At 48.3% G+C, this 25,399-nt stretch overlaps 1 protein-coding gene across 1 annotated transcript; it reads left to right on the top strand.

Moving 5' to 3' along the window:
* Nucleotides 1-27: 27 nt before the first annotated feature.
* On the top strand, nucleotides 28-16,590 carry GPSM3 (G protein signaling modulator 3). The gene is made up of 5 exons (XM_083426765.1): nucleotides 28-229; nucleotides 7,466-7,617; nucleotides 9,076-9,229; nucleotides 14,706-14,881; nucleotides 15,884-16,590. The coding sequence occupies exons 2-5, from the start codon at nucleotides 7,546-7,548 to the stop codon at nucleotides 16,103-16,105; spliced, it is 624 nt and encodes a 207-aa protein (XP_083282891.1). The 5' UTR covers nucleotides 28-229; nucleotides 7,466-7,545; the 3' UTR covers nucleotides 16,106-16,590.
* The last annotated feature ends 8,809 nt before the right edge of the window (nucleotides 16,591-25,399 follow it).

Below are 25,399 nucleotides of genomic sequence, written 5' to 3'. Positions count from 1 at the left end.
GGCAGGAAGTAGTGGCTTCCCGTGTAGAAATAGGGGCGTAGCCACAGCTGAGCCGAGCGACAGTCCAGGCGCAAGGAGGAAGGAGAGAAGACTACAGCCAGAACTAAACAACTGGGGCAAAAGCAAGGGGAAAAGGAAGGAAGGAAGGAAAATGGGGACGTGGAACTGTCAGCAACAGCGGGAATAAATCTGAGGGGGGGACCACACCGACACCTCCCCCCCCCAAAAGGTGAGCGCTGCAGAGTACAATTGCCAGCACAAAAACAGCCCTAGAAAGTTGCTTCGTAAGTTACAGGTTTCCGGCGCGCAAGTCACTTCCGTGCTGGGAAGTGGCATCTCCTGAGAAGAGGACCACAGAGAGGACAGCTGCGTTTGTCTCTGAGGATAGCCAATGTGGAGCCGCCTTCCAGATGTTGTTGCGTTCTCCAACTTCCATCAGCCCCAGCCGGCACGGCCGATGAGCAGGGAGGATGCGAGCTGGGTGCCAGCAACATCTGGAGGGCCGACATGTTTGCTGCCCCTTGAGAGATGCTGCTGGTCAGAGGAGACGACGCTTGGCCGGTTGGAGACCTGGCAACGGCCCGTCTCAGCTGAAGGCGGCTTCACCAGGTGTAAATTCCCACATGTGCGGCAGTCTGGTGCAGGTGTGGGTCTGGTTGCGTTTCCGCAGGGCCGCATCTGGCATGGTTTGCACAGATGGGCCTTGTGCGGTTTTGCGTGTTGTTTACACAGCTAGGCAGGGTGGGATAGGAGAACCTGGCTTGGGAATACGGAGCGCGTGGTTTTATGGACTGCTATTTTAATGGGTTTTCACGGATTCTTATCTGCTGCACAAATAAGGGGCATATAAACCACCTAAATAAATAAGCATAATACCCTCTTGTAGGTTGTGTGTAAACGGTTGCACATGCCTGCCTTTCGCCATGGGCCAAAACTAAACTTGACCGTGTGACGTTGTTGCCCGTGACCCGGTCCTGATCCGAATCCGGAGGGTAGGACTCGAACCAATGGCTTCAAGTTACGAGGAAGGAGATTCTGACTCCGCATCAGAAAAAACTTTCTGACAGCAAGATCTGTTTGACAGTGAACAGGACGCCCCTCAGAAGGTGGTGGACTCTCCTTCTTTGGAGGCTTTTAAGCAGAGGTTAGATGGCCATCTGTGATGGATGTTTTCGCTGAGATTCCTGCATTGCAGGGGGTTGGACTAGATGACCCTTGAGGTCCCATCCAATTCAACAATTTTATGATTCTATGAATTGGGCCTCCTCCTTACATCTGCTGATTTGCCATGGGAGTAGAAGCCCTGAGGGAAGCCTGGTTGCTCTGTTTCACCGGCCTCTGAGGGGACTGTGAAGGGCCTGAAAGAAATGTGGGGCAGCCTCTCTCCTGTACCCCCCTCCCCATCTTCCTTGGGGCTTCTTAAGGACCTGTCTGCCCTGAGCGAAGGCAGAAGCCCTGGCCAGGGGGAGGAATTCATTATAGCATTAAGCTTGTCCCATCAGCGCAAGCTTGCTAGCTGGAACCATCTACCCTGAGCCAATTTGGGGTGCAGGGGGTGCACAGGGTCAGAGAGGGGGCAAGAAGCCTCATTGCACCAGCAGAAATCCTTGCATTGGCTTCTGCTAATTGAATGCAGCCCTGCACTTAAGTTGCCCTGTGAATGTTCTGCAGCATCTGTTCATTCTAATGTTTGGCTTGGCAGTGCAGTAAATAAAGAAATGCAATCAGTTCCCCCGCTATTGCCTGCCCATTGGCCGTTTGTTAAAAAACAACAGCAGCAGCAGCAAGGGGCAAACCACGTCAACACCAGCTCAGTCTAGTTTGGCCTGCAGGGAGTGTCCTCTCTGGGTAGGAAATGTGTCATGTGTGAGGAAGCTCTTTGGAGAATGAGGATTGGCCATGTTTAGAATTTAGAAATCCTGGCAGCTTGATCTGAATGTCCCCTTGAGGCTGCAAAGTATTTCTCCCTCCTTCTCCCAAAGGACCGTCTTGGCGTTGTTGCTAAGGGCCAAACTAACTCTTGAGCACAGACCCTATTTTCCAGGGAGGTCCCTGATTTAGAGAAGCTGTCCCAGTTTCTGATTTGATCCTAGAATGTCCCACTTTCCCTTAAAGGGAAAGGTAAAGGGACCCCTGACCATTAGGTCCAGTCGTGGCCGACTCTGGGGTTGTGGCGCTCATCTCGCTTTATTGGCCGAGGGAGCCGGCGTACAGCTTCCGGATCATGTGGCCAGCATGACTAAGCCGCTTCTGGCGAACCAGAGCAGCGCACGGAAACGCCGTTTACCTTCCCGCCAGAGCAGTACCTATTTATCTACTTGCACTTTTGGCGTGCTTTTGAACTGCTAGGTTGGCAGGAGCTGGGACCGAGCAACGGGAGCTCACCCCATCGCGGGGATTTGAACCACCGACCTTCTGATCGACAAGCCCTAGGCTCAGTGGTTTAACCCACAGCGCCACCCATGTCCCCACTTTTCCTTAGGACGTCTTTATTTTCATTGGATAAATGTTGGAGGGTATGGAGTTATGCAAACTCCAAGCCGTCTGAAGGCAATCCTGTATAGGGATGTTTTCTTTTAATGTTTTATTATGTTTTTATTTGTGTTGGAAGCCGCCCAGAGTCGCTGGGGCAACCCAATAAGATGTGTGGGGTATTTATAGTAAAATGATCGTTGTGGAATGGGACGTGCCTATTTTCATCAGAGAAATGTTGGATGGTATGGGAGCATGTGCCGACAGACTTTTCACTCTGGCAAGCGCCACTTCTGAAAGAATTTGATGTGCGGACATAGAAACCTCGGAAACTGCCATATACCGAGTTAGACCTCTTTGGTCCCTCTAGCTTGGTTGTGTTTACACTAGGGAAGGGGAACCTGTGGCCCTCAGGATGTTGTTGGACTGCCACAATCATTTTAGGCTGCGGAAGTGCGCTGCAACATTTTGCTGCAGGCCATAGAAAAGTGCCTTTCATTATACTAAGTCAGATCATTGGCTCATGGAGCTCAGTATACACCGGCTAGCAGCTGGATTTATGGCAGGAGTCTTTTGCGGGTCCTACCTGGGCGTGTCGCGGATTAAACCTGAGGCCTTCTGAATGCAGGGCATGTATCTTTAAAACGGCACAGTTCACACACTGAAGGGAAATATCAGCAGGTTTGGGGAAAACCCCGAGGTTTGCAGAAAGAAGTGGACCAGATCTTTAGAGGAAAAAGTTCTAAGGGGAGAGCCCCCACCAACAGTCTGGTGATTTAGTGGGCATGCAATGCAGATTAAGGCCACACCTGCGGCTTACCATTAAATCAGTATTACACCACTTTAAGCAGTCATGGCTTCCCCCAAAGGAGCCTGGGAACTGTAGTTTGTTAAAGGTACTGAGAGAGTTGTTGGAACGCCCCCATTCCCCTTCCCCTCACAGAGCTACAATACTCAGAAATTCTCTGGGAAGAGGGATTGATTGCTAAAGCGCTCTGGGAATTGTAGCTCCGTGAAGGGGGAAATGGTCTCGTAACAACTTTCTCGGCACTTTTAACAAACTACAATTCCCAGGAATGTTCAAGTGGTGTAAAAGTGGCCTTTGTGTGTGTGTACATGTAGGGGGGACAGGGACAAAAAACCAATGATGGGGGGTGGGAAGACAGAAGTGAGTACCTTAAGGAGCATCTCAAACCCCATCGTTTAGCCTGGACACTGAGGTTCTCCTCCAAGGGCCTTCTGGTGGTTCCCTCACTGCAAGAAGTGAGGTTACACAGGGAACCAGGCAGAGGGCCTTCTCGGTAGTGGCTCCTGCCCTGTGGAGCACGCTCCCACCAGATGTCAAGGAAATAAACAACTATCTGACTTTTAGCAGACATCTGAAGGCAACTCTGTATTGGGAAGTTTTTAATGTCCGATGTTTTGGGTGTTTTTTATATGTTGTTGGAACTCTGAATATGAGCTCTCCACACTGCAACATTTTGTTGCAGGACCCAATTGTACTTTACACCCCTCAGCCACACACAAACACTTCTTTAGAGAAACAGATTGCAGGGGTGGGTTGCAGGGAGCAGGTAGGAGTGCCTGAAAGGCACCAACGGGGACGTGAACTTTGCACATTCCCAGAAACCCTCTTTTCTTTACCATTATGCCTTGTGTTTCCACAGCTATGTCCTTGGTATTTTTTAAAAAAGGAAACTTTGGGGAGGGTTCGATAAAGAAAACGGTGCTGGTGGCAACTTTCAGACTTGGGTGGAAAGCGGAATTTCTCCGCAGGTGTAGTAACTCGCCATGCCGGGTTTGAAATTCCCCTTTCAAAACGACTGTGGGGCCCTCTTCTCTTTTTCAGCCGGCCACCTAGGTTAGGGGGCTGAGCCTGTGTGCGATTAGCCCTGTGACACAGACCAAGCTCTGTGACTCAGCCCAGAATTTGGAGAAGAAACTGAAAACAACAACCTCCCCTCCCCGCTGCGGGCCCATGACTTGACATGTTTTGCCTGACCACAGGGAGGGGAGAAGTCTAGTCTGGTATGGGTGGTGGTGGCGACTTATGGGGCAATAGGGAGAGCCAGTGACAGGCAGGACCAGAAACATCTCCTGCTCCTTTGGTCCCTATCCTCGGCCCTGCCAAGTTGTACAAGGAGCATTGAGGCCACAGAGGAGCAGGCAGCTGACAGCCAGGGCCACCCTCTGGGCCGGATGCAAGTGAGAGAGCAGGCAAGGTAGGGGCAGGCTGAGGGCAGTGACACCCCACCCCTTGCCCCGTGGAAGGGAGACGTAGCTGGAAAGGAGAGGTGCCATAGCAGAATGAGGAGGAAGGGAGGGGTGGCGCCACCTGGCTTTCCCAGCCAAGGCTCCTGTGCCCCTAAGAGCTGCGTGGCAGGCAGAAATTCAAAAGGGGAAGTTTATTCCCGCCCATGCATTTAGCTTCTGCTCGTCATGCAGTTCTTAAAAGGCGCAGGAGCGCAGCAAGGGAGGGAAGTTGGCAACCCTAAATTGGACTTCATTTTTTCAGCTTTCGGTGCTGATCTTTGTTGTCTTTTCTATTGGATCTTAATCTATCATGCTTTGTTTTGATATTGTGACACGTCACCCCAGTCTCCATGAGAGGGTGATATTCCTGTGGCTCCAGGGTTTATTGTTCCTTTTGGGCATGAGGCACAGCAGAGACTGTGGTGTCTTCATTATGATATATGGTTTTACTGACACATATAAACAACTGAGGGATGCGGGTGGTGCTGTGGGTTAAACCACAGAGCCCAGGGCTTGCCGATCAGAAGGTCGGCGGTTTGAATCCTCACGATGGGGTGAGCTCCCGTTGCTCGGTCCCTGCTCCTGCCAACCTAGCAGTTCGAAAGCACGTCGAAGTGCAAGTAGATAAATAGGTACCGCTCCGGCGGGAAGGTAAACGGCCTTTGTCCCCTGCTGATGGCCGATCCAGCTAGCTCTGCCCAGAAGGCTTGGCTCATGAGTGTAACTAAATCCTGTCGATTTCCATCTTCGGAAAAGTTTAATCAAGCCTTGATTAATTTTAACTTTTACTACATCATAACACATTTAGGGGCATCTAGCACCCCCCTCCCAAACTCATAACAATATTTTGCTCTCTTTGATGTTTTGTGAGAGTTTCTTTATTTTTATTGGGCATGCATGGAAGTGATTTAACTGAGGGTTGCCATATTTCAAAAAGTGAAAATCCAGACACAAATGCTTTTTGAGCTTTTAATTAAGTTGCTGAGTTTTTTTTTACACCTTCTCAAAAAAAGAAAAGAAAAAGGGACAGTTTCTGAGCTAAGGAAATTCACCAAAAGCCAACACTTTTTGAAATAAAACCCAACCTGTGCAGCTGTTGACCTTCACAGCGAACGACCGATATAGGGTGCAGGAGCAGGCAAGGCCACATTTCCCAGGTCAGTTGGCCCCCCACTTTAATTCTTTTGCAGCCTTTCCCAGAGGAACCTGGGGCGCATGGGAATGATGGGGTGGAACACGATGAGACGGACAATAAGTGTAGCCAATGGCAGGCCGAGCAAGAAATCGGTGGCACCAACTTCTCTGGTTTCAAAGAAGCACGGAATTGCGGAGTTGGGAGAGTCTTGTGCCCACTGAGCTATCAGTGTCATCTTGCCAGCTGAGTTCTACAAGGGAAAACACTAAGGAATCTGAGGAGGAGGAATCTGGCAGGCCGAGCCATTCCTCAGCCTGGTGGTCAGAAGGCAGCCAGGGGCAGGCTGGGTGAGGGCAAGCTGCCCTTGGTGGGCAGTGCCCTGCTTGCCCTCACGGCCCAGTTTCCGCTGCGACCCTCCCCTTCCTTCCTCATGTCTCCCAGCTGTCCAAATTTAGCTTTAAACTCTTCAGATCAAGGAGCTATTGTTTGGGGGGAAAGGGGGGAAAAAAGAGAGGGTGTTTATGCTAACATATAAAAATGTTGTGTGCGTTGATGGCCGCAGATGATGAATTAACTGGGTTCAGTTAATGCATTCAGTGGCACTCACCAATGTTTCTGAATACCAGTTGCTGGAAATTGTGTGAGGGCTCTTGTGCTCGGGTCCTGCTTGGGGGCTCCCCCACAAAAGGCCCCCGGTCGGCCATGGTGAGAATAGCATGCTGGACGTGGTGGGCCATTCGCCTGATCCAGCAGTGCTTTGTAGAGTTGGAAGGAACCCTGGTCCAGCCCCTTGCAATGTAGAAATATGCCACTGTCCCATTCGCAAATTGAACTTGCAATCTTGATATTATCAGGACCATGCTGGTACCAGCTGAGCTATCTTCTTCATATATATATATATATATATATATATATATATATATATGACTGTCTCCAACAACATTTCAAAGCATTTATCATCATATAATTTTTTAAAAAACATACAAAGTTTCTTCTTGACTTCCCACCCTTCCTTTCCTGATGTTTGTCTTTTATTCCTTCTTATGAGCTATTTTGTGGGATGCGGGTGACGCTGTTGGTTAAACTACAGAGCCTAGGACTTGCCGATCAGAAGGTCGGCGGTTCGAATCCCCGCGACTGGGTGAGCTCCCGTTGCTCGGTCCCTGCTCCTGCCAACCTAGCAGTTCGAAAGCACGTCAAAGTGCAAGTAGATAAATAGGTACCACTCCAGCAGGAAGGTAAACGGTGTTTCCGTGCGCAGCTCTGGTTCGCCAGAAGCGGCTTAGTCATGCTGGCCACATGACCCGGAAGCTGTACACTGGCTCCCTCAGCCAATAAAGCGAGATGAGCGCCACAACCCCAGAGTCGGTCACGACTGGACCTAATGGTCAGGGGTCCCTTTATCTTTACCTTTACCTTTTTATGAACTATTTTCTTCAGTTCTTATGAATTGACAGGGCTCAGAGACTAGAGATTTAGCTGGAGCATACTGTTTTCTTCTCCAAACACCCCACCATTCTTTTGAAAGCAGGAACTGCTACATTCTGGGATGAGATTTCTGCGGGACAAGGAATCTGCTAATCTCCTTTCTTCTCCGTTGCCCAGGACAAGGGGGAAAGCAATTTCTCTGCATATTCAGCCACAAGAGTCTTTGGCCAGCAGGCAGAGACTAAACCAAAAGAAGGATGGAGGAAATGGACGTGATAGTGGAAGAAGAGATGCGACTGGATGTCAGCGCAACAGCCACAGAGGAACAGGTAAGGGACTTACGTACCTCTCAGAGGAATAAGGACCAAGCAGCACCTTTGGCCTTCCGGGTGCTGCTGAACTACAGTTCCCACCAGCCAGAGGTACCCCATGCTTGAACTTATATGTGAGAACCAGATGGGCCATTGGCTGATCCAGCCAGCCCCTTCTCACATTCTTAAACTGCACGTGCGCCACTGAAAATGGCAGCAGCCGATATTGTTCCCTCTAAAAACAAATCTGGGAGGCTGAATGCCAACAGAATCGAAGGCAAAATGGGACCGCTAGGAAACAAGAGGGCCATATTAGCATGCTAGGCCGAGCCCCAAGAGGTATGCAGGAGCACAAATGAAAAGGGGAACTCGCATCCAGTGAGGGCTGGCAGCAGGAGGGTCTGCTGGTTGAGCAAAACAGGATGTCTACATCCAGTGTTTTTTTCCAGCCAGAGCACAGTTCCGGCACCTATCAGGTGGGCGTCATTGCGGGCCGGCGCTCTCTCTGCCCACTTTGTGCCTTTACATACATCTGAGAAGCCCCAAAAGAACATTTCAAGTCAAAAGAGAAACTGGCCAGTGTGTGCAAGTCTACACTTTTTTACAGATCTGTGATTCTACCTAGCTCCTCCATTCCTGTATATGATTGGTCAAGGCAGCCACACCTATAGCTGTCAACCGTCCCTTATTTGGCGGGAAAGTCCCTTATCCCAGTGCTGTGTCCTGCTGCTGTCCCTTATTGAAGATGTCCCTTAAATTTCCCTGGTTTCAAAGGAAGCAGCTCCTCTCCCTCCCTCCCTCCCTGCTGGCCAGGGAGGAGGGAGGCTCCAACTGTGTTGCTTGGCTGCGTTGCTCACCCAATAAGGAGTCTAAGAACAACTGGGGGGTGGAGCTTGCATGCCTTGTGCCGTTGCCTGGGGACTCGCCTTTGCTCAGTGCTTCCCAGTGGAGAGGTGACGGTGGTTTTCCTTGCTACATCCCCTTTGCCGGGTTGCTGCGCTGTGGGAACCACTGCTTGAGGCTTCGTTTGGCTGCTGGCTGGGCTTTCTGCCTTTGGCTTAGAGGAGCTCAGAAGTTGAACATACCTGTGCTTGGAAAATCCCTTATTATGGCTGCTGATCCCTTGTTTTCAAGGCTGCTGGTCCCTTATTTTCAAATCTGTAAGTTGACAGCTATGGCCACACCACACTCAGGACTCAGCTACCTTAGTCAAAAAACAGCGTTTCAAATGTGTTATAAACATGCAACACCAGATGGCGCTGGAGAGCAAAAAGAATTCTTTGCGATTTTCCTTAGCGTTTTCTTTTCTTTCGTTATAACGATTACTGACATTTACAGCGTTTTTGTCCTGTGTGTAGATCCACCCTCACTCTCATTTCAGAGAAATGGTTTGGAAGGCACTTGCTCCTTGCACCCCATAACCTTCTTTCTAGGAAGGTTAGAGACTTACTTTCAACCTTGCTTCCTGCTCCACAGCATATCCAGGCCTCGTCTCAAGACGACCTCAGTCTCCTGCCAAACCCGGGTCCTCTTTTGCGTCCAAAGCAGAGAACACGGCAGACGGATCCCGCGCGGCCTTGGAGGTCCCTGCCAGCCACCCCTACGGGGGAGATGGAGAAGGATCAGGCGGGTAAGATGAGAATGCCAGCCTGCTATCGCTGGTCAAATCCACACCATGCATGGGAAACACATTTGAATCACAAAGGAACTTTCCCTTTGCAGAGCTACAATCCATAGTATCCCGGACAGATTACAGCTCCCAGTATTCTTTGGCAGAAGGCATGTGCTTCTGCACATCTATGGTGTGTATGAGACCTCCTTTCCCAAATAAATAAATAATAAATAAATAACTTTTTATTTGTACCCCGCCCTCAGGGCGGCTAACATCATGAAACTAAGACAGTATACCAAGAACATAAGAACAGAAAAACAGGCAATCAGTTAATTAAAATACATCTTAAAATTAGTTCAGAGCAAATTAAAATCTGGACAGATGGCAGTCCACGGGTAAAACTGAGAGTGGTTAATATTCTCCAGGGCCAACTGTTACCACTGGTCTTATAAAGGACCTGTGAGTGGGCTAGGAGGCCTCTTTAATGCTTGTTCTTATACAGAAAGAAAAGAATCAGACTGAACCCCGACCAAAGTCCTGGAGGAACAGCTCTGTCTTGCAGGCCCTGCAGAAAGATGTCAAATCCCGCAGGGTTAACAACTTTATTTTAGCAGACCAGTTCCTGTGCGTTTAAGCCAGAGATGCCTGCCAGTGTGGTGTAGTGGTTAAGAGCAGTAGTCTCATAATCTGGGGATCTGGGTTTGCGTCTCCGCTCCTCCACATGCAGCTGCTGGGTGACCTTGGGCCAGTCACACTTCTTTGAAGTCTCTCAGCCCCACTCACCTCACAGAGTGTTTGTTGTGGGGGAGGAAGGGAAAGGAGGATGTTAGCCGCTTTGAGACTCCTTAAAGGGAGTGAAAGGCGGGCTATCAAATCCAAACTCCTCTTCTTCTTCTTCATTACCACAGGTGCTTTAACTTAAAAGTTGTTTTAACTTTTATTTAAAGCACATTAAAAAGGGACGCGGGTGGCGCTGTCGGTTAAACCACAGAGCCTAGGGCTTGCCGATCAGAAGGTCGGCGGTTCGAATCCCCGCGACGGGGTGAGCTCCCGTTGCTCGGTCCCTGCTCCTGCCAACCTAGCAGTTCGAAAGCACGTCAAAGTGCAAGTAGATAAATAGGTACCGCTCCGGTGGGAAGGTAAACGGTGTTTCCGTGCGCTGCTCTGGTTCGCCAGAAGCGGCTTAGTCATGCTGGCCACATGACCCGGAAGCTGTACGCCGGCTCCCTCGGCCAGTAAAGCAAGATGAGTGCCGCAACCCCAGAGTCGGCCACAACTGGACCTAATGGTCAGGGGTCCCTTTACCTTTAAAGCACATTATTTCTTCTCCCAAAGAATCCTCACACAGTTACAGTTCCTAGCACCCTTAACACATTACAGTTCCTAGGATTCTTTGGGGGAAGTAATGTGGTTTGCGCATGTTTTAAGTGTACGGTGTGTGGAGTTGTGTCACCATAGCACCAATGAGACCCATGTTCACATTCCCAGTCGCCCCCAAAACTCAGACGGTGACCCTGGGCCAGTCACCATCTTTCAGACTGGCCTGCTTTGCGGGGCTTTTTGTGCGGATAAAGTGGGGGAGGGAGGAAGAGCGGGGGAGATGGCCTTGTACATGGCCCCAAAACCCTCGGAGGAAAGGATTATAAAACAAAACAAAACAATTTTGGCCCAATCCTGCCCTTAGGCTATTTTTAGTGTCTGTGTATAGCGCAAGATTGAAACCAAATGTTTGACAAAACGAGCTGCATCTATTTTCTGACTTCCTAATTATCGCAAACAAAATCCTGTAAATCTTTTGCTAACCCTTATTCACTCCGTCGAGATTATACTTCCTGTACTTCTCATGAAACAAAAAAAGAACCCTCCATCAATCATTAAGCTGAAGGGGGCTGTGATTACTTTTTCCATTAGGCTCAACTTTTTCAGAAAGGCTGCAGAAACCCGTCTACAAAATCTAGCCTTTTTGCATGAACTGCTCATTTCTTTAAGGAAGGTGTTTATTTAGAAATAGGCAAAAAGCTTCTGAACTTCCAAAAGAAAGAAAGAGACTCTATTTGTTCTTGTCCCGGATGCTCCCAGTATGTAGGTGCTAAAGTACACTGCGCTTGACAGCAGTTTGCAGAAGTTTCTGTTGATTATGAGGAAGTCAGACGCCGGAGACATTTGCTTGGCTCAGGGCTGCTGCAACTCACCTTGAGCAAGCTAAACCTAAGAGCAACCCCTGTAAGTTTTCAGGTTTTGTTTTAATTTGAATGCTTTAAAAAACAACAACAGAGAGTATATTCATCCCTGTTTTATATCCGTGCTGTTATAAGAAAAAACCCGCTGCTTTTCCCTTATGGCGTATTCTGGAGCCCATTCTGGAGTCCTTAAGTGGGTTCCCTTTTGGTAGGAGAAATTAACAGAGGCCAACCAGAGTACCGTATTTTTTGCTCTATAAAACTCACTTTTCCCCTCCTAAAAAGTAAGAGGAAATGTGTGTGCATCTTATGGAGCGAATGCAGGCTGCGCAGCTATCCCAGAAGCCAGAACAGCAAGAGGGATTGCTGCTTTCACTGCGCAACAATCCCTCTTGCTGTTCTGGCTTCTGAGATTCAGAATATTTTTTTTCTTGTTTTCCTCCTCCCAAAACTAGGTGCGTCTTGTGGTCTGGTGCGTCTTATAGAGCGAAAAATACGGTATATTGAGAAGCAAAGCAGCTAGTAAGCATGATCTTTATTAAACTGCTGCAACAGGGTCCCCCACTCCCCACACGCAGGAGGGAGGAGAACCCCAAACAATGGTGCACAAGCCCTTATATGGACTCTTGAAATTGCCCACCCTGTAGCCCAAGACCACCCCCCACTGAAACATCATACATACATCACAGAAGGAGGCAGTCTACAGCAGAAATCCTGTCTGCCAGGGTACCTGATAATGGTCACTGACTGCATTACCTGGGCAGTCTAGCCATTCTTTTGTGATGGTTAATACTTTAGTTCCTGACTCCAGGTCACAGTGTTAACGGAAAAATCCGAGGGTTCCCTTGGACAAAAAACAAAGACACCAACCAGGATGACTTGGAGCAAAACAGCAGCCTGTAGGCTTGGCCTTTATTGAACTGTTGCAACAGGGTGCTCTCCTCACTTGCAGGAGAGGAAAGACACAGAAAAAATGGTGTGCAAGGTCTTATAAAGACTTTTGAAACTCCCATCCTGTAGATCAAGCCCACCTCCAGAAACATCATGCATACATCACAGAAAGGAGGGGTTGAGGGAGGAGTTGTGGTGGTAACCTGAGTGTCCTGTCACCTGGCTGGTTCCCCCTTTCCCCCTCCCCATGAGTACTTTCCAGGTGACAGAGGGGAGTTTGCAGTTTCCTGCCCCCAGAGGGAAGAGCTGATTATTGTCCTTTGTTCCAGTCTGTCCTGAATCCACTCCCATATGCAAGTTCTTTGTGATCTTGATGGTCTTCTGTCTAGGACCTTCAGGGTTGGCATAGCAACTGGGCAGGGCTCCTGTGGATGTGCTGGTATGCTGAAGGGATTATGGCTGCCTTCTATCAAACCTTCCCCATTTTGTAGTCCTTCCTTCATGGAGTAAAATAAAAGTGGAACAGTGCAAATCCGATGTATGGTTGATTTTCTAGGAATTTGTAACAGAAGCGTAGCGTATGTAGTGTGTGAGTGTGAGTGTGTGTGAAGTTTGTACAAACTGAATGATTGGGGGGGGGGTTCCTGCTACAGCAGGCTCACCCTATTCATACACAAATACACCCCAAAAGACAATTGAGAGGGGCGGCATTCCCATTTCCTTCCTCCTTGCAGAGAAACATTTGAGGTCAATTTGGGAGAGTCAAAATGGCTTCAGGATTGCTCTCCTGTACTATTTCAGTCACGTGGTTTATATAGTTATGTATGTGCTTGCCTTGCACATTTATGAACGTTTAATTTATATTTGAGACCTTAGAATTCTTATAACAGTGCTAATAGGCATTTGGTATATTTGCAGTCGTCTATGCCTTTGGGATTCCTGGGGTCTTGGCCCTCGACCAGGGCCTCTGCTCCTTTGAAGAATTGAAGACATGGCGGAGACTGTCGTAGCTTTCAGAAATATGGCTTATTCCCATATTTACACCTGAGTTTGGAGGGAGGGAGTCCAGATCTTACAGCACGGTCCTTTCAAGAGGCGTGTCTTCCCCACAGCCCTGGAGTCAAGGGCATCTGCCCAAAATGGATCTCTTGTCTTTGTTCCCCCTTCCTCTTCCCAACACACCTTGTTAAAGACACTCTTTCCTCTCACAACTGGCAACCCTCCAAATCCCCCGTCTCAGTTCACACCTCAGGCTAGCCCAGGAATTCCTCTGTAGCTTGTATTTCTCTTCACATCTCAGATAACCAAAATACTACCATTTCTTAATTTTGGGGGTTCAACCTCCCCTGCCAAAAGAAAATTTATAACGATATTTATTGGACTAGAATGTTGCAGTCTTCTCCAAAGATTTCCGGGCGGATCCTTCCTTTGAAAGACCTACAATGGCCCCCAGTACGTTTCCGAGTATAATTCAAAGTGTTGGTGCTGACCTTTGAAGCCCTAAATGGCCAAGGCCCAGTATACCCCCATCGTTCAGCCCGGACATTGAGGTCTAGCTCCGAGGGCCTTCTGGCGGTTCCTTCACTGTGAGAAGTGAGGTTACAGGGAACGAGGCAGAGGGCCTTCTTGGTAATGGCGCCCGCCTTGTGGAATGCCCTCCCATCAGATGTCAAGGAAATAAAAAACTATCTGACTTTTAGAAGACATCTGAAGGCGACCCTGTTTAGGAATGTTTTTAATGTTTGATGTTTTATTGTGCTTCTAATTCTGTTGGGAGCCGCCCAGAGTGGCTGGGGAAACCCAGCCAGATGGGCGGGGTATAAATAATAAGTTGTTAGTATTATTATTATTATTATTATTATTATTATTATTATTATTATTATTATTATTATTAGTGATGCAGGGAAACTGAAAGGGTGGTTGCTAAAAGCCCAACTCCCTAGGATCCTCTTACTCCAAATGGTCCCCGGGGGGGGGAGGGGCTTTTGGCTTCCACCAACAGTTTTCCGGGGGTGTGGGTAGGTACTTCGAAGTCTCAGAGCACAGGCTTATGTGGCACAGACTTGTGCATGCTAACTTGTGCCCATGACACAAATTTCAGTAGGGAGAACCATTCTGGAGCACAGGTGGGAGACCTCAGATTGTGAGCCCTGGGGCCTCTCCACCTGGCCAAACCACCTCTGGAGGGCCACAAATATTCCACCACTGACGTACGCTTGGAGGTTTTAACAGACGTGCAACCTCAGCATTTCCAAACTTTGGTTGACAGTCACGAGGGCTAGAAACTTCAAACCAATTAATGTTTTGATTGAGTGACGCTGGAGGATCTGAAGCTTTGACACCCAGGATTCCCTGTTATCCTTCTGCCCTCTGCGTATGGCTGTTCTGCTACACAATTTGTTCTCTTTCTTCTCTTCTCCCAGTCTTCTTCTCTTCGCTGACCTCTCTCCAAGCGGAGGAGTTTTTTGACATGGTGGCCAAAGTCCAGGCCCGGAGGCTTGATGACCAGCGGGCTGATTTTGAGGAGGCTGCGGAAATGTGTGCGGGCAACTCGAGGGTCTCTGAAGAGAAGCTCTACGACACTATCTTGGCTCATCAGGTGAGTGATGAGGTCTCCACAGAAGGTCTGAGTGGACGTTGGTGCTAGCGGACCCTCTTGATGGTGACAACGATGAAAATTTTGATACTTCCCTTCCGTCTGACGTTCCCAGGGTGGTTAACATTACCTATCCTGAAATCCAACTGCAGCAGCGGGATCTGCAACAAAGTGTTGCAGCATGGAGTGCTTCTACTCAGGATTGCAAACCCCCACCCCACCCCAGCAGTCAGTCAGCCTCTTGTGGCTACTGAGCATGCTAAGTACTCCTTAAGGACGGCAGCAAATTCTGCTCCAAGCAGACAAAGAAGCAGAAACTGTCTCAGTTTCCATGCTCGTTTGTAGTCAGGCAAATTAATACGACTGATATTTGTTATAGGGTCGTCGCCCATCTGTCTGTTCCCCCCACCCCGTTCTGACATTTCCTTTGCATTGAAGCGAATGGGATGGAATCACACAATGACAATGTGATTAATTGCATTACATTCAGCCACAGCAAGGTAACTGACATAGTTTTTAACAGAAGCTGAACTGCAGCTGAACTGCAGCAGCGCTGATTGCAAGAAACATGGCTTGGAAAGGACCTTGCTAACTTCCTACAGCCCTAGTCCTTGTGGACTGTTTCCGAGATTCCCCCAAACATTCGGGTGTTTCCCCCCCTAAATGCATTTCTCCCTGTTCTACTTAGTGTTTCCTCAAGTTTGCTATTACCTCCCATTTGTGCATGTTTTAGCTTTCTAAATTATGGCACTCAAACCCTAAACATTGGAAATGGAGGACTTGATGTAGCTGTCTTAGGACAATCCTCATTTCATCCTCACAATAACCTTGTGAGATGGGTTAGGCTAGGAGATGGCAGCTGACTCCGAGGTCGCTCAGCGAGCTTCCTGGCTGGGTGGGGATCTGAACCCTGCTCTCCCAGGTCCTACTCCGACACTCTAACCATTACGCCACGCTGCCTCTCAGTCGGCTAGCAGAGCTCAGCATCTCCTCTTTTCCTTACAGAGCCAGCGTCTCGAAGACCAGCGCACAGAGCCCCCCATCCCAGTAGGAATCCAGGGCCTACTGGATTTGCTGCTCAAAGCCCAAGGCACCCGGATGGAAGACCAGCGCTCGGCTCTCCCTCCTGGTCTCGGTGGGCCGTCCTTGCTGGGGGCGCACACTTCCTTCCCCATGCAGTGCCTGAGTCCCCCGGCAGACCCCTCCCTCCAACAGATGTGGTTCTAGTGACTCGAGACACATTGCGCCGAAAGACGAAACCCTTGCAAGGCCTAAACTGAGCAAGGCAGCATGGACTGAGAAATTCGGAAAAAGTTTCATACTGTGAAGGTATCCTGTGTTGTAGAAAAAAAAGGAGGGTGGGTGCAAAACTGAGGCGGCCTCTCTCCAAATGCAGCACCGTATTTGATTCCCGGCTAAGCTTTCTGTCCTCAACAAACGTTTCCTTCTAACTCGTCTACGAGCAAAATGGCCTGAACTGGTGGCAGAAGCAGTAGTGTGGTATGTTTATTGGGAGCCATGGAAAGTCAGGAAGTTTCTGAGTCTGCTGGGACACAGCTTGAGACTCTGAATCTCAGGGTTGTGGGTTCGAGCCCCACATTGGGCCAAAAGTTCCTGCATTGCAGGGGGTTGGACTAGATGATCGTCGGGGTCCCTTCTAAAACTCCATGATTCTATGGTTCTACCTCTTCCTCAGGTGGGCAGAGAAAAGGGGGGGGGGGAGAGACCAGACTGATAAACAAATAGCAGACGTTAGGTATGTGTGATGAAGAAGGTATTACAAGTGGATAACCTGTCTTTAGGAGGCATCAAGCTGTTAGAACCACCACTTTTTGCTAGATTAATCCACCATCTTACACTGTAGCCTCACAGCAATCTTTTATGGTTTGAAAACCTGCAGCCCTCCTGATGTTGCCAGACTTTGCCCTGGTCAGTGTGGCCAATGATCATTGGAGCTGTGGTCTTTCAACATTTTCCATAGTCTTTCGTGTTCTAAAATTAGGGTCAGAATGTACTGGGGTGTTCGTGTGTGCGTGTGCAATTGAAGTGTAAATTCAGCTGATTGATGCTTGCTTTGAAAGAGATCGGTTTTACAGTGGTGCCCCGCAAGATGAAATTAATTCGTTCTGCGAGTTTTTTCGTTCTACGAATTTTTTCGTCTTGCGAAGCACCAATGTGTATTGACGGTTTCCCATAGGAATGCATTGGCGGTTTTTTAAAAAAAGGCGCAAGACGTTTCGTCTTGCGAAGCAAGCCCATAGGGAAATCCGTCTTGCGAAGCAACTCAGAAAACGGAAAACTCTTTCGTCTTGCGAGTTTTTCGTCTTCCGAGGCATTCGTCTTGCGGGGCACCACTGTATACGCTTCCAATCTTTTATTAAGCAATGGTGATGGGTACTGTCTTATTTACCGTATTTTTTGCTCAATAAGACGCACCAGACCATAAGACGCACCTAATTTTTGGAGGAGGAAAACAAGAAAAAAAATATTCTGAATCCCAGAAGCCAGAACAGCAAGAGGGATCTGGCTTCAGGGATAGCCTCTTACTGTTCTGGCTTATGGGATAGCCGCGTGCAGCCTGTCCCGGGCAAGGTGAACCTTCATCCCCCTGCCCGGGAGAGGCTGCACATGGCTAAGGCTCCCCCAAGAGCCACGCTCCCTTTAAAGAGCGCGTGGAGTATGTGTGCGGCTCTTGCAGGCTATTCCCCCAAGAAAAGCCCCCAAGAACCGCACATGCGCGCCACGCGGCTCTTTAAAGGGAGCGCTGAGCAGTCTCCCGTCTGCATTCGCTCCGTAAGACGCACACACATTTCCCCTTACTTTTTAGGAGGGGAAAAGTGCGTCTTATGGAGCGAAAAATACGGTAGCTGCTTCCACGCTGTGTCCTGTAATGCAATCATATGGAAATGTAATTACAATAGCGGCTCTACAGATGGAGCTGTTTTCCTCCATCCTGCCATCCCTGTCTGCACTACACATTTGGGGTGCACCTCTGGTGGGCCTATGCAAAGTATCCCAGCAGAGCAGAACCCCCTTTTTGTTCTTACCTGTAAAGGCAAGTGCAAATGCACCAAATATTATCTGTGCGATAGTTACCTGTTTTTTAATTTTTATTTTAAGTAGTAGCAAACCAGGCAGAATCACAACCCGAGAACTTGACTGCAATAGGGGTTTTTGCCCAGTTTATGTACAGCAGCCCACCTGCAAACCCTCGCTGCCCACGTCCGCAGTTGCCAGCTGCTGCGTTGCAAAGCTAAGATAAAACGGCAGCGGTTGGCCGCCCTTGCAAGAAAAGTTTGTTGTTTTTATGCACGGTTGCGCTTTAGTGCGGTCATCATAATAAAACTTCCTTGCGTGTTCTTGAGCTGTTTGTGCTTCTGCATGCACACACAATTTAAAGAGGGAAATAAATGATAGATGTGAAGGGCCACATGACAGGAAAACCAAGAGCAAAGGTGTAAACAGGAAATGCACCTCCTCCATGGCTTCTCCTGGGGTGCAAGACTGGGCCACGTGTCTGGAAGTCCTGGGCTGCTCAGACCACCAGACTCCCCTCTTGTCCTCGCTGGTGTGGTCCACAGGAAAGCAGAGCAAGGCATTTGGCACCAGCTGGGCTGCAGGACTTGCCAGAAGGAGGCGTACAAGGCGCCATCCAAAGGACTTAGGGACCCGACTCTGGATTTGTGTCGGGTTACTCCTGAGCCATTTCTTACGATACGATAATCTTTATTGTCATTGTCCCATACAGAACAACGAAATTGAAAAATCTACACAAGACATTCAAAAACCAACAAGCCTGCTATCCCAGCCATCCCAACCCGATTAGCCCCCTAAAAACTCTGATACCCCATAATTAAATACAATATACTCCCATAGAGACTCCTTAAAGGTAAAGGTACCCCTGCCCATACGGGCCAGTCTTGACAGACTCTAGGGTTGTGCGCCCATCTCACTCAAGAGGCCGGGGGCCAGTGCTGTCCGGAGACACTTCGGGGTCACGTGGCCAGCGTGACATCGCTGCTCTAGCAAGCCAGAGCCGCACACGGAAACGCCGTTTACCTTCCCACTAGTAAGCGGTCCCTATTTATCTACTTGCACCCGGGAGTGCTTTCGAACTGCTAGGTTGGCAGGCGCTGGGACCGAACAACGGGAGCGCACCCCGCCGCGGGGATTCGAACCGCCGACCTTTCGATCGGCAAGCCCTAGGCGCTGAGGCTTTTACCCACAGCGCCACCCGCGTCCCTAGAGACTCCTTACCCTGCGTTTAAAACCAAAATCGCATTTGGATAGAAACTATTTCTCAGGAGGCTAGTCCTAGTCTTTATTCTCTCCGCAGTCTTTACAACCCTGGACAGCATTGTTTTTTCCCTGGCCGTGCAGCTCCCAAACCACACACAGAGACCATAAGTTAATACACTCTCAACGGTACAATGGTAAAATGCCATCAACAGGTCCTTTGAGAGATTATTTTTCCAGAGAATTCTCAGAAAATATAACCTCTGCTGTGTTCTCTTCTTCAGGTCTTTGCTGTTCTCTCCCCAGGTTAGGTCATCTCTCAACTCCATTCACAGAAATTGAAACACTGAGACCTGTTCCACGCACTTCCCCTCAATAATAAGTGGCTGAATATTCAATTTACATTTCCTAAAGTCCACAATGATCTCTTTTGTTTTCTTTAAGTTAAGGAGTAAGTTGTTTTTCCTGCACCACTCCCCCAATTACTCAACTTCCTTCCTATAGGCCGCCTCCCCCTCTCCACCCGTGATTAAACCAACCACCATTGTATCATATGCGAACTTAATGATCTTATTACTGGGGTATTTGGGGGCACAGTCAGCTGTATAGATATCCTGCAAGGCAGCGGAGGATCAGAGTTTTCCTTCTCCTAGATGGGCTCCCTTCCCAGGTTGACGAGCCCCATCTGCCTCTCACATCCCTCTTCAGAACATGCAGAGCCCACCTGAGTGCAGCAGCCCTGTTCTTCTCACCTGTGATTCCCAGCCACTGGCAGTCCGAGACAAGCTACCGCTGTCTTGTGGCCATTAGTCCCTGAAAAAGACTGTCAGGCGCTTGCAGGTAAAGGTATACTTTGCCCAGGGTTGTAGGCGCATGCACGTTTTTTGCACTGATCATACGATGTCAGCATCCTCATCAAAATGTCAACCTGTACTTTATCCCTTTAACATTAAGGGCCTATCCACACACTTTCCTGTCCTCCACTCTTTCTGTACAATTTGTTATAGGAGCAAAACCGTTTTGTTTCCAAACAATATGGACAGACACATGCCAAAAGCACACTGGAATATTGGCAACTCTGTTCAGATAGGGCTGCCATATGACCGGACACAGCCACGATTCATCTGTTGAATTTTCAAAAACCCGGGTTGCTTGAGATTTTGCCAAAGAAGCTCAACAACTTTGTTGTTGTTTAGTCGTTCAGTCGTGTCCGACTCTTCGTGACCCCATGGACCAGAGCACGCCAGGCACTTCTGTCTTCCACTGCCACCCGCAGTTTGGTCAGGTTCATGTTTGTAGCTTCGAGAACACTGTCTAACCATCTCGTCCTCTGTCGTCCTCTTCTCCTTGTGCCCTCCATCTTTCCCAACATCAGGGTCTTTTCCAGTGAGTCTTCTCTTCTCATGAGGTGGCCAAAGTATTGGAGCCTCAGCTTCACGATCTGTCCTTCCAGTGAGCACTCAGCGCTGATTTCCTTAAGAATGGATGCGTTTGATCTTCTTGCAGTCCATGGGACTCTCAAGAGTCTCCTCCAGCACCATAATTCAAAAGCATCAATTCTTCGGCGATCAGCCTTCTTTATGGTCCAGCTCTCACTTCCATACATCACTACTGGGAAAACCATAGCTTTTACTATACGGACCTTTGTTGGCAAGGTGATGTCTCTACTTTTTAAAATGCTATCTAGGTTTGCCATTGCTTTCCTCCCAAGAAGCAGGCGTCTCTTAATTTCGTGGCTGCTGTCACCATCTGCAGTGATCATGGAGCCCAAGAAAGTAAAATCTCTCACTGCCTCCATTTCCTCCCCTTCTATTTGCCAGGAGGTGATGGGACCAGTGGCCATGATCTTCGTTTTTTTGATGTTGAGCTTCAGACCATATTTTGCGCTCTCTTCTTTCACCCTCAATAAAAGGTTTTTTAATTCCTCCTCACTTTCTGCCATCAAGGTTGTGTCATCTGCATATCTGAGGTTGTTGATATTTCTTCCAGCAATCTTAATTCCGGCTAGGGATTCATCCAGCCCAGCCTTTCGCATGATGAATTCTGCATATAAGTTAAATAAGCAGGGAGACAAAATACAGCCTTGTCGTACTCCTTTCCCAATTTTGAACCAATCAGTTGTTCCATATCCAGTTCTAACTGTAGCTTCTTGTCCCACATAGAGATTTCTCAGGAGACAGATGAGGTGATCAGGCACTCCCATTTCTTTAAGAACTTGCCATAGTTTGCTGTGATCGACACAGTCAAAGGCTTTTGCATAGTCAATGAAGCAGAAGTAAATGTCTTTCTGGAACTCTCTAGCTTTCTCCATAATCCAGCGCATGTTTGCAATTTGGTCTCTGGTTCCCCTGCCTCTTCTAAATCCAGCTTGCACTTCTGGGAGTTCTCGGTCCACATACTGCTTGAGCCTTCCTTGAAGAATTTTAAGCATAACCTTGCTAGCGTGTGAAATGAGTGCAATTGTGCGGTAGTTGGAGCATTCTTTAGCACTGCCCTTCTTTGGGATTGGGATGTAGACTGACCTTCTCCAATCTTCTGGCCACTGCTGAGTTTTCCAAACTTGCTGGCATATTGAGTGTAGCACCTTAACAGCATCATCTTTTAAAATTTTAAATAGTTCAGCTGGAATACCATCACTTCCACTGGCCTTGTTATTTGCAATGCTTTCTAAGGCCCATTTGACTTCACTCTCCAGGATGTCTGGCTCAAGGTCAGCAACCACACTACCTGGGGTGTACGAGACATCCATATCTTTCTGGTATAGTTCCTCTGTGTATTCTTGCCACCTCTTCTTGATGTCTTCTCCTTCTGTTAGGTCCTTACCACTTTTGTCCTTTATTATGGTAATCTTTGAACGAAATGTTCCTTTCATATCTCCAATTTTCTTGAACAGATCTCTGGTTCTTCCCATTCTGTTGTTTTCCTCTATTTCTTTGCATTGTTCATTTAAGAAGGCCTTCTTGTCTCTCCTTGCTATTTTTTGGAATTCTGCATTCAATTTCCTGTATCTTTCTCTATCTCCCTCGCATTTTGCTTGCCTTCTCTCCTCCGCTATTTGTAAGGCCTCATTGGACAGCCACTTTGCTTTCTTGCATTTCCTTTTCATTGGGATGGTTTTCGTTGCTGCCTCCTGTATAATGTTTCGAGCCTCCATCCATAGTTCTTCAGGCACTCTGTCCAGCAAATCTAAATCCTTAAACCTGTTCCTCACTTCCACTGTGTATTCATAAGGGATTTGGTTTAGATTGTATCTTACCGGCCCAGTGGTTTTTCCTACTTTCTTCAGTTTAAGCTTGAATTTTGCTATAAGAAGCTGATGATCTGAGCCACAGTCAGCTCCAGGTCTTGTTTTTGCTGACTGTATAGAGCTTCTCCATCTTTGGCTGCAGAGAATATAATCAATCTGATTTCGATGCTGCCCATCTGGTGATGTCCATGTGTAGAGTCGTCTCTTGTGTTGTTGGAAAAGAGTGTTTGTGATGACCAGCTTGTTCTCTTGACAGAACTCTATTAGCCTTTGCCCTGCTTCGTTTTGAATTCCAAGACCAAATTTGCCAGTTGTTCCTTTTATCTCTTGATTCCCTACCTTAGCATTCCAATCCCCTATAATGAGAAGAACATCCTTCTTTGGTGTCACTTCTATAAGGTGTTGTAAGTCTTCATAGAATTGGTCAATTTCAGTTTCTTCAGCACCAGTAGTTGGTGCATAAACTTGGATTACTGTGATGTTAAAAGGTCTGCCTTGGATTCGTATCGAGATCATTCTATCATTTTTGAGATTGCATCCCAGTACAGCTTTCGCCACTCTTTTGTTGACTATGAGGGCCACTCCATTTCTTTTACGGGTTTCTTGCCCACAGTAGTAGATATGATAGTCATCTGAACTGAATTCGCCCATTCCCGTCCATTTTAGTTCACTGATGCCCAGGATCAACAACTTTGCACCCCCCCAAAAAAAAACCTTTGCCCCCCCCAACAACTTTTGTGTCCAGATTTTTACTTTTTCAAATATGGCAACCCTAGTTCAGGAGAGCTTTTTGCTTAAAACGTGTGACTGAATAAGGACTTTTAAAAGGTATTAATGCAGAGGTCTCGCCCAAGACCCCTTTATCAGAATTTTGGCATGGCCAAATGTCAGCCTTGCGCAAGACCTCTGTCTTAAAAATGTAAAACAAGAACAAAAACGAGGGAGGCAAGGCCCAAAGCACATCAGTCTTGCTCACTCTCCAGAAAGTACAAGCATCCCTCTAGGCCATTGTGGAACATGAAAACTAGGAGCTTGTACCGTATTTTTCGCTTTATAAGACGCACCAGACCACAAGACGCACCTAGTTTTTGGAGGAGGAAAACAAGAAAAAAAATATTCTGAATCCCAGAAGCCAGAATAGCAAGAGGGATCGCTGCGCAGTGAAAGCAGCAATCCCTCTTGCTGTTCTGGCTTCTGGGATAGCTGCACAGCCTGCATTCGCTCCATAAGACGCACACATATTTCCCCTTACTTTTAAGGAGGGAAAAAGTGAGTCTTATAGAGCAAAAAATACAGTAATAACTGCAGTTTCACACTTCCTGTCCAATTTTTTTAATGGTGTGCAGGCACAGGGACAGAATTACCTGTGTGCATGGCCGCAAAAGGGCCAAGAAGACAGTGCCAAAACATTTCATGCAGGACACCGCACTCCTTGCTACTGGTATGGCCATCAGGCAGAGCTGTAGCTACAGGGGGACGAGCTGGGGTGTTTTTTTTTTGCCCCAGTGGAAGCTCCCGGCCTATGTGTGTGCGTACGCAAATGCACATGGGGTGTGTGTGAAACAAAGCCTACTTTCGCCCTAGGCCAGGAAACAATACAGTGTCTGTGAAGAACACATGCTTTCAAAAATGAGTGAGTGGGTGGCCATGCACCAGTGATGCGCACAGAAAAATTGGATCAGAGTGAACCGTTTGTGAGATGTAGCCCTTGCCTGGAAGCGCCCACCTTCCACATCTAAGACACAGCCTGTGTCAAGGGACGCTCCACAGAAGGCGGGACAAGACAGTGGTGTCAGTCTCTGCAAGCACCAAGAGCTGTCACTCAGGGGTCAGACTCAGGGGTCAGCAAACTTTTTCAGCAGGGGGCCGGTCCACTGTCCCTCAGACCTTGTGGGGGGTCGGACTGTATTTTTTTTTGGGGGGGGGGGGAATGAATGAATTCCTATGCCCCACAAATAACCCAGAGACACATTTTAAATAAAAGCACACATTCTACTCAGGTAAAAACGCCAGGCAGGCCCTGCAAATAACCCAGAGATGCATTTTAAATCTACTCATGTAAAAACACGCTGATTCCCAGACCGTCTGTGGGCCAGATTTAGAAGGCGATTGGGCTGGATCCGGCCCCCAGGCCTTAGTTTGCCTACCCATGGGGCAGAGCATCTGAAGAAGGTCCCATGTTCAGTTCCTGACATCTCCAAAAAAAGGGCAAGAGTGCCCCCTGTTTGAAACCTCTCTGCCAGTCTGTGCTGACAGTACTGAGCTAGGTGGACCAATGGTTTGACTCTGCATAAGCCAACTTCCGGTGTTCCTGTGGAATTGCATTTGAAGCTGGGGGAGCGGAAGAAATGCTACAAATGAGCAGTTGAAGGGGATGAGACGCTGGAGGGAGGGGCGGCTGGGAAACGAGATCAGTCTAGGCCGCAGCCTTTCTCAACCTGTAGGTCCCCAGATGGTGTTGAACTACAACTCCCATCACCCCTCGCTAGCAAGGCCAGAGCTCAGGGATGATGGGAGTTGTAGTCCAACAACATCTGGGGACCCACAGGTTGAGACTCTAGGGAGCAACAACTGGCTTTTCAAGAATAACCGAATGGTGTCTATTCCAAAGAAAACAGACGCTGTGGGAAAACTCCAGGCACCTCCGGGCTAAGGAACTCTGCGCAGGCTCAGAAGCCCCCTCAGCTCAACGCGCCTGCAATTTGTAACAGCAGAATTTAAACTTTACACCACAGAGTAGACCTATGTAGAACTGCGCTGTAAAGCTGGCAAACACCCTCAGTGGCGCAGCGAAGAAACTACTCGATTTTTGAGTGGTTTGTAAGTTTTGCAAAATAAATTGCAAAGGCGCAACATGCCACAATAGCCAAAACCAGACAACCTAAAAAGTTACTTCCGCTTATTGTTTTGGCATCATTACTTTGTACTTTGGGACGCAGGTGGCGCTGTGGGTTAAACCACAGAGCCTAGGACTTGCCAATCAGAAGGTCGGTGGTTCGAATCCCTGCGACGGGGTGAGCTCCCGTTGCTCGGTCCCT

Source organism: Podarcis tiliguerta (assembly GCF_965153285.1).
Source record: "Podarcis tiliguerta genome assembly, chromosome: 2".
Lineage (NCBI taxonomy): Eukaryota > Metazoa > Chordata > Lepidosauria > Squamata > Lacertidae > Podarcis > Podarcis tiliguerta.
Note: the sequence above shows the minus strand (reverse complement) of the source record. Positions and strands in the feature narration are given on the sequence as shown.

What these genes read in the sequence shown, in the direction of transcription:
- GPSM3 (XM_083426765.1), top strand. Translation starts at nt 7,546, where the DNA reads ATGGAGGAAATGGACGTGATAGTGGAAGAAGAGATGCGACTGGATGTC. An exon ending in GATGGAGAAGGATCAGGCGG is followed by an intron (nt 9,230 to 14,705) that starts GTAAGATGAGAA and finishes CTCTTCTCCCAG; the next exon opens with TCTTCTTCTCTTCGCTGACC. An exon ending in ACACTATCTTGGCTCATCAG is followed by an intron (nt 14,882 to 15,883) that starts GTGAGTGATGAG and finishes TTTTCCTTACAG; the next exon opens with AGCCAGCGTCTCGAAGACCA.